Here is an 8,894-nt window from a genome sequence, read left to right as displayed (position 1 = left end):
TTCATCATACTCATGTGCCCCTCCAGTGACATGCCCATATCTTTGGCATTTAAAGCATCCCAAGGGAGGGCGAATATAAGGCCGAACATCCTAACTCAAATAACCAATGAAAAGTTTGGACGATAATCTTTCCTCCATATGTTTTAAAATTACAGCTAAACTGTGACATTTCTCTCTCAGAGTTTTTAAGCCTCCATAACCTTGGATCCTACTATATTTTCTTCGACCTGTAAAGCTGAAACAGCTGTCGGTACTCCCAAAATGACTTCGAAAACAATCTTTTTGTCCTCAATCAAGCACCTTCCTGAGTGAGTTTAATTATCACCTTGGATTCTTCATTCTGCTTCCTCGATGCAGCGGTTCTCTGATCACTATCAGTGTCATCTGGATTTTAAGGATACCAGCCTATGTCTTCTACATTTCTTACTAATGTTTACTGTATTCCAACCATCTTCCTTCTCGTTAACCAACTCCATCTCTGCTGGCTCACTACCTGATCCACTGGTCCCCTCCGGTAAATGAGCAGAAGTTAAATTTTCGTGATTCCTAATGGCTTCCATAGCTGTATAGCTGTTGCTCAAAATCTACCCCTAAATATTCCCAGAGCCCGGGCTTATTTGAGCCGATCCCAGCTGTTATTGGGTGACATGGCTAAGTATCTCAGTTTCCAAAGTATACGACCACATAACTTCGGGGAAAGTAGTTTCTGTTAAAAATGTTATGTAAAGTTCCCAGAAAGTTTATTCTGTTTGTCTGCAGATTCAACTGTTTGCTTTTGTTTGTTGTTTTTATTCTGCTGAGTCATCGTAGACCTACACAAGGTTTTATGCGTTTACATGTAATGAAATGTGATATATAAATAAAATTAACATTAATTCATAATGAACCTAATCCATGCATGATTTTGGAATGCAGGAGGAAGACAGAGTATCCAGACAGAACACATGGAGGTGGCTGTAGCTCAGGCGGTAGAGCAGGTCGCCTACTAATAAGAAGGTTGGTCTGCTTGCCAAGTATCCATGGGCAAGATACTAACCCCAAGTTGCTTCCAAGATATCCACTGGAATATAAATGAATGTTGGATGGAAAGAGCATAGAAAGAAGTTTTTGTATGAATAGGTGTGAATGGGTGAATGAGGCAAGTTGTGTAAAGCACTTTGAGTGCTCAGTTAAAGGCGCTATATAAGAACATTTACCATTTACAGAGGGAACAGTGGTGTGAGGCAACAACTAATAATGTGCTAATGACTGTACCATCATGCTGCAATGCCAGGAGCCACCATCAAACAACATGACTCTGGCAGCAGTGCTAACATGTGGTTACCAATGCAGTTGCCACAAAATAACAAATATAACTCATGTTACTGCTTCAGGATTCATTGACTTTATTAAGCCCAGCATAGAAGACAGTTGAGGCACCAGTGTATCTGAAAGCTTCCTTTGCAGGTTTATAGAGCTAAAAACGACAAGCCAACTAGATCATAGATAGTTGTAATAAAACTGCAGTTCTCACCTCTCAAGTGGTAATTGTACCAACAGAATCTATCATGTCATCCAGCACATTACACGTTTGTCTTCTGACATCCCAGATTTACAGCTGGTGACATTAACTACAGGAAATACAATTTTCTGACTAAAATAAGTGATTAGATATGAGATGTGAGGCTTTCAGCCTACCATCAGCCTACTACCCATCCCAGTGTTTACATGTTCTTATAAGTAGTACAGTCTTTGTGTAGGTTGTCATTAATCTCTACAGACTGACTGCATAAACTATCACAGAGGTTATTTCTCAAGTGATATCCAGAATGTCTTGGTTTTATCTTTTAACACAACTCAAACACCCCCAACTTTACCACGTGGAAGATTGTAATCAAATGTATTGAATGCACAGAGATAAAGTATCGTCCCGATTAACCCTGCAGGAGAGCAAATAAATGAAATCTCTACAATGTATCACTTCAGGTTGAGCAAGACATTTGGAAATGATTAGAAATGTACTTTAATACAGGGTGGAGCTCTTCTTACATGTCCTATATGTATTAGGACAGTTCATGCTGGTTCACAGACTGTCGTCCTTCTCCTCTGTGCTCTCACAGAAAAAGGCCTGCAGGACTTTCGGTTTAGCGATGTACTTAATGCTCTCTATTTCACCACCACTGTTGCTGGGCTTCTGAAAATGGATTTCCAGATGGTCCTGCAGGTCTTCCTCATCAACCATGTCCTGAATGTCATCCAGGAGGATGGTTCGCTTCGGACAGCCACAAAAGGTCTGAAATAAATTAAACATTTTGTCTTTATTGTTGCTCTGCACACTTTTAACAATGTGTCGGGGGAGGGTTTTTGTTACGACTTATTTAGACGTGTGTGTATTTGAACAGATTCAGATTCCTGCCACACTGAGTGCTGCCATCAAAACTAACTAGTCCAAGTGGAAGTAAATAAGCCCTCCAACGCTAACACTGCTTTTCTACAGACTTAGCATTTTAAAAATTCAGTGCCTGTTTTAAGCCCAGAACGGATGAACATTATTGGTTTTCATGAAAAATAAAAATATAAAAAATATTTAAAAATACAAATACTGACACTTACTATGATGTTGTAATATAATATATCTATAATTATATGTTTGTTACAAGTTTGTTACAAATAATTACATATTTTTGTCAGAGAATAAATATTTTACTATAGCCATAATAAATATGTATTATGAGTGTAGTAAGTCATAATACACAATGACAACGTAACAAAAAAAGACTTAAATTTAAAGAATACTTGCAACCGCCAGTGTTAGTCCTCAGTGTCATAGTTGACACACCTATAGTATCAATTTCAAAATCCTACGCCACCTTGTTCTCAAGTTATGGCATTTCAGAAAACTTGATCTCTGACCTTGACCTGATGTCTCGGTCACTGAGATTCAAACTTGGTCAAGAATTTTAGTAGCCGCACCTGTGGTGTGCGTGACACCCATCAACTCTCAATACAACTAAAAAATCCTCAAAAAACAAATACCACAATAGCTTGTAGTAAAATATAGCTCCTTTTTTAGAAGTATTCTCCTTTCTGTTAATCTGAAGGCATCTGAAGGCAAAGTTTTATACCAGTTAAGCATGATTAGTGTTAAAGTGAAATAAATATCTTTCATGTTCATTAAACTTGCATGGATGCATTTATGTGATTACAAAAGGACAGCCTCCCTAAATGTAGAGGTGTTATTGGTTAAGGTTAATATTAAAATAAACATTAAACATTTCTCCATTTGTCTCTGTTGGTGAAATTTTAAGAAATTAGTTTCAAGACACATTGTCAATTCTGACGACTAGCCTAAGTAAAAGAAAGGAATTATCCAGCAGGAATGGCTATTTTGTTAATTGAATTAGAGATTTCCATCAGTAGCACGACCTTTAGAGGCACAAAAAGGTACGTGAGGTTTGGTAAGTATGGTTTTCTGAGTCACATTTTATTTGATATTTTCTATTTTGAAACAGCCTAAAGGCACTGATGATTCCAAAGGGACTCCAGGTGTAAAATGTTAGCATGAATGTTGCCTGTGTCTCTGTGTTAGTCCTGCAACAGACTGGCAGCCTGTCCAGTTAAATGTTGTACAAGTGATAAAATGTGCTTTTAACTAAGTTCACAAAGTGCTTTTAGTCTCAGTGTTGTATCTTACCTGAAATCTGCGCAGCTGGTATTCGTAAATGGGTCCAACCTGCACGTTCACTTCAGCGTCCAGCTCTACATTGTACCTTCCCCTCATGACAAGCCTCTCAGCAACTGCACACGAATGCACATACATTTGAGCATTAACATAATTAGCTGGGATAGAACTATTGTAACGGTGCAGAATAACTTAGAACAACTAACTAAGAATAATGAACTGTGTAATGTGGCACAATTATCTTATAGAGTTTTACCTCCAGGTTGGAGGAATGTGACACGCCCTGTCCCGGTGTTCTTGTCATACTCCACTTTCTCCACCTCTCCTCCTCCTCTACTGGGCCTGGAGAAACTAATTTCCAGTCGGTCTTTCATTCTCTCTTCTGGCATCACATCGGGGACGTTGGAAACTTTCAGCTCCTTTCTGGAAACGTCAAGGTGGACCTACATCGGTGTGAACACACACACTGTTTACAGGGTGTTGATCATTACAAAACATCACTCAGTGCAACATGGGAGTCTCCCAGCAGCCTACACCTATTGCATCATAACTAAGGGAGGATTCAGGGTCACCTGGTCCAGCCCTAACTATATGCTTTAGCAAAAAGGAAAGTTTGAAGCCTAATCTTAAAAGTAGAGATAGTGTCTGTCTCACGAATCCAAACTGGAAGCTGAAGGCTCTGCCTCACATCCTACTTTTAAATGTCTTATAAGTACATCAGCAGACTGAGAGCAAAGTGATGTACTTGGGTATATGGTACTATGAGGTCTTTAAGATAAGTTGGGGCCTGATTATTGAAGGGTTTGTGAGGAGAAGGATTTTAAAATTATATATATAAATATAAAAAAATTATAAGTGGAAGAAAGCAGTCCTATATATTTGTTTGCTAACCCCATGCTTTGAGTTTATTATTTTTGTTTTATTCATTATTATATTTACTGTATAGTATGTTCTTTATGTTGTCACAAATTCCAGCTTAATTTTCCATTTTCTGGTTCTTGATATTAGGTTGTAGTTTTAGTTGTTGCTTGTCCCAGGAGGTCATTTTTCCTGCTCTTTGTGTTCTCCAAGTCAAGTTTACATTCCTGTGTTCCTTGTTTAGTTTCTTCCTGTTTTAATTTGTTCATTCTGACCCCGCCGCACACAGAAGGCCATATTTTTCATGGGAATGACTCAGGATGGATCTAGTTCGGTATTGTTAGAAATACTTTTTAACTAAAACCAAAAAACTTTGGCTTTAGTTAAGAAGTATTTTTAGGAAAGTATTCTCTTTGTGTCATCACAGCAATAAGTAATCCTGGAGCTGTGTACTGTCTCACTCCTACTCTGTGGACAGATTTTAATGACCTGGCAGTGTTACAACTGTGGAAACTATAGAGAGGAAACTAGAGATGCAGTCAACAGAAAAAATAAGGCTCTGGTTTCTTTTTCCTTTTAGTTGTGACCCATAAGGCTTCATTTACTAACTGAAGCATAAAAAAACCTGATGACACTGTCGAAGCATCTACCTCGAACTTCACAGCAGGATCCATGGTGATTCTTCTCGGCTTCACGTCCAAACTGCTGTTCTCACAGGACACAGAGCACTTGGCAATTTTCAGGATCTGACGAGCCACTGCAGACCAAGAATGAGGCACGTTGTACAAAGCGCTTCATAATAACCAGTTCATTTACCGTTCAGTATAACTGAAGACTGTTGTAATTTTATTTTAGAAAGTATCACCACCTGTACCACTAACAAGTGAAACTGCAGGTAGGCGTGACCTACAATAGCAGCAGTATTGGAAGTGGTTCAAACATGCACAAGGACAAAAATCTGAAAGGGAAATCACCCAAGTTTAAATCAAGTATTTGATTTTGTTATAGCTGGTGTTGCAGAGATTTCTGATCTGATGCTGATATGATGCATGTTAAACTAAAAAGATGAACATTCATGTGGCAGGTGCAGCTTCAGATACAGTCCCAATCAAAAGTTAAAGACCACTTGAAAAATGGCATAAAAATCATATTTTGCTTGGTTGGATCTTAACAAGGTTCCAAGTTTCAAGAAATGGGAGACAAAACATTTTCTTGAGCAGTTTACTGAAAACAACGCTTAAACTGAAACAGCTGATCCAAAGTTTACAACCACGTCTGTCTGAAATCATAATTTCATATTTATTATCTGAAATTGAAATTCTGTTTTTTATTTTAAGCATTTAACTGTCTTGTATGTGTCTTTTTCCAAGTGACAGTGCTAACTGTCGTTGTATAAATATCTTACACAGCAAAGCATGGAAAACCATGAGGACTCCTTATTTTTAGTTTCATTAACATTAACATAAGTAAGAATGAACCATACAGAGTACTGAAGTCAAATGACGTCTACCTTTCTCCTCCTCAAAGGTGATGAGAGCCTGTCCTCCCTGCAGAAGCACAGCAGCTCTCTGGCTGATGGTAAACACTCCTCTGATTGGCTGACTGTCCTCGTCACCCTCTTCCCTTGGCTCTTTATGCTGAGAAATGAATTTCACCTCTGTGTCTGGGATCTGGGCGTAGATCTGGACAGATGGGACAATACAGAGTTACAGGCCGTTATCTGTTTCAATGTGTATACAGCTGTGGTCAGACGTTTGTGTCCACTGATCAGGAACATGAAAGTCACCGTTTTATTTGGGGCCGTGAACTGCCTTTCACAGGGTGGAATGACTGTAGAGCATAGCTCTTGAAGGAATTTTAAAAAACTGAAATTAAGATGCACAATTTAGAATTGAATCCACACACACTCAAAAGAATATATATGAGCCTGTATGTCTATACAGTATCTCACAAAGGTGAGTACACCCCTCACATTTATGTAAATATTTTGTTATATCTTTTCATGGGACAACATTGAAGATATGACACTTTGATACAATGTAACATAGTCAGTGTACAGCTTGTGTAACAGTGTAAATTTGCTCTCACCTCAAAATAGCTCAATACCCAGATGCAACTTGCTAAAGGACATTTTAATATGTTTGGTGGTGCATGTATATACTGGAGCCTGTAAGTTTACTTTTGACCATGTGTGGAAAATCCCAAAAAAAATTCAAACTTATGCTTCCAGTTTTCATTAAACAGATATTCTGTATAATTATTCCACCCTGGAAAAACAAGCATTCAAAGAAATCATTACCATAATTACCATCACATTAATGCCTGTGATTATTGTATGTAAATGTGAGCAGATGGACAGATCTGAAAGTGTTCCTGGTTTTTACCTTGAATTTCTGCTGTAACTTGCAGGACTCTGTCTTCTTAGCCTCCAGTTCAGCCTGACATCTCTTCAGTTTCCCCAGCAAATCTTGATTGTATCTAGTCAGCTTCTGGATTTCATCCTATGGAAAAGAATAAAATGGAATATTTGGTGAGAGTTTTGTACTCTCAGTTCCTCTGAGTGTAATGTAGATGTTACAGAGAAGACTATAAGTGTACCTGAACTGTTTTCATGCTTTGATTAAATTCATCCTGGGTCTTCTGTTGGTTTTTGACACAAACGTTCATCTCCTGCTGTGCCTCTGACTTGGCATCATCTTCCCCCAGCTTTTCCAGTATCAGCCTGGCTTTCGTATCATCCGCTTTTTCGAATTTAGCCTTTAAGAGATATGGGGGGTGTTCAGAGAGAATACAACTGTGGGCAGTCTACAAAGAGACTACATGCTACTCAAATAAAATTATTCTCTCACTGACAGACATTTAAACATGACCAAATATACTCAAGTCATTCTGAATGATATAATACCACTGCTGATAAGTGAGAAAAGTACAGATTTGGAAGAGAAACAAGGCTTTACTTAGTTTTTATGTCCTTATGAGGGAAAAGTGGAAGAACTGAAGCATTTATAAATAGTTTATGATATAAATTTAAAAGAGAAATCCTAAACAATGCTGTGCACTTGGCTCACTGACGAAACTCAATATTCGTTCTGCGTCCCCCTAGTGTTGTATGCCTGCATTTTAGTTGACATTAACCTTATGTACCTTTATTTATTTTCTATATAAACAGGCTCCTGAGCAATCACTAATCAAGATCTGTACTGATCACGGTAATTGTGCATGTTTCACAGGATAATGGTGCAGCCGTTGACAGACTATGTGCCAGTCTTTCCCCCAAACAAAGGACTAAAACAGTGTTTATTCATTTTTGGTCGAGCTCACTTCACCTGCACCTTGTTTGCTAAAGTGTGAGCCATCAAAAGTTCAAAAGCCGTCAAAATAGTTCTTAGTTGAGCAAATATAGGCCTACACCCTATGGAATGCTGCCTGGGCCCATTCCATCTGACTTTCAGTTGCTGAAGCGAGCTGCTTTACGGTTTCTCCCTGTTTACTGCAAACCTCAGCTGCAAACTGCATGTTCTGTGCAGCCAAATATAAGTAACCATTTAAAGTTTAATCTCAAATGTGTAAATAAAATGTATCCCGTGATGTCTCAATGCTAATAAATTATATCAATGAATATTATGACATTTATTATAATATGGGCATTTAGATAGACTCTTTCAGGCTTTTCAGTCCAGTGCGTTTATTTGTAGAACATACTTAGTTCCGGGCTTGCCTTTACGATGCAGGATTGCATCTCGACTTAAATAAGAGATCTGAGAACTGTAATTACTGTTTAAATCACTCAGATCACTCACAGTACTGAGTAAACAAACCACCTTCTTCTATAAACGGAGAATGAAGACACTTCCGGCTGAGCAGTTGTCGTTTTCCCATAAATGTATTTTGACGATTGGATCGTGAACTTATTTTACTATTGAACTAAAACACTTCACGCCTGAAAATGGAAAATGTAGTTCAGCATTAGTTCCGGCCTACCTTCCATGCCTCCAACTCTCGCTTGGCCTCCTTCAGTTCACCGTCTTTATCCAGGCCTCCTTCCTTCTGCCAAGAAAGAATGGCATCGTTAACAACTGTGGACCACTTGTTTCTTCTTAGACGGACTAAAACAAACAAACAGACGAACACATTATTACTCACCTTATCATTTAGCGAGCGACTACCGAAGACCTCAGCCATGGTCTGAATGACAAAAAAGAAACAGATATGAAAACTTCACTTGGTAGCTACGATCCAAAAATCAGCCAGCTGTGACTGCACTGCCTCTTTTTTGAGTACTTATTATTTTCTGTCGAAGTTAGAAAAGAAACAAAGTGGCCCTGTTGTGCCGGAAACAGCTCCAAATCAAAAGTGAAAGTTACAGCCTGGTGTG

General features: G+C 38.5%; 1 protein-coding gene across 2 annotated transcripts; it reads right to left on the bottom strand.

Moving 5' to 3' along the window:
- Window positions 1-1,361: 1,361 nt before the first annotated feature.
- On the bottom strand, window positions 1,362-8,894 carry nmi (N-myc (and STAT) interactor). Of its 2 annotated transcripts, none has more exons than XM_003456207.5 (9): window positions 8,663-8,894; window positions 8,501-8,563; window positions 7,118-7,276; window positions 6,904-7,020; window positions 6,030-6,201; window positions 5,170-5,276; window positions 3,918-4,104; window positions 3,674-3,777; window positions 1,362-2,272 (listed from the first exon to the last, which is right to left on the bottom strand). In XM_003456207.5, the coding sequence occupies exons 1-9, from the start codon at window positions 8,699-8,701 to the stop codon at window positions 2,063-2,065; spliced, it is 1,158 nt and encodes a 385-aa protein (XP_003456255.1). In that variant the 5' UTR covers window positions 8,702-8,894; the 3' UTR covers window positions 1,362-2,062. The 2 variants fall into 2 exon arrangements, with proteins under 2 accessions (XP_003456255.1, XP_005460958.1); XM_005460901.4 differs by having other exon boundaries at window positions 8,501-8,566; window positions 8,663-8,893.

This window comes from Oreochromis niloticus, linkage group LG16 (assembly GCF_001858045.2).
Source record: "Oreochromis niloticus isolate F11D_XX linkage group LG16, O_niloticus_UMD_NMBU, whole genome shotgun sequence".
In the NCBI taxonomy this organism is placed as follows: domain Eukaryota; kingdom Metazoa; phylum Chordata; class Actinopteri; order Cichliformes; family Cichlidae; genus Oreochromis; species Oreochromis niloticus.
This window is presented reverse-complemented; position numbering and strand designations above follow the sequence as displayed.

What these genes read in the sequence shown, in the direction of transcription:
- nmi (XM_005460901.4), bottom strand. Translation starts at nt 8,701, where the DNA reads ATGGCTGAGGTCTTCGGTAGTCGCTCGCTAAATGATAAG. An exon ending in AGTTACAGCAGAAATTCAAG is followed by an intron (nt 6,202 to 6,903) that starts GTAAAAACCAGG and finishes CCATCTGTCCAG; the next exon opens with ATCTACGCCCAGATCCCAGA. An exon ending in ATCCTGCTGTGAAGTTCGAG is followed by an intron (nt 4,105 to 5,169) that starts GTAGATGCTTCG and finishes ACACCGATGTAG; the next exon opens with GTCCACCTTGACGTTTCCAG.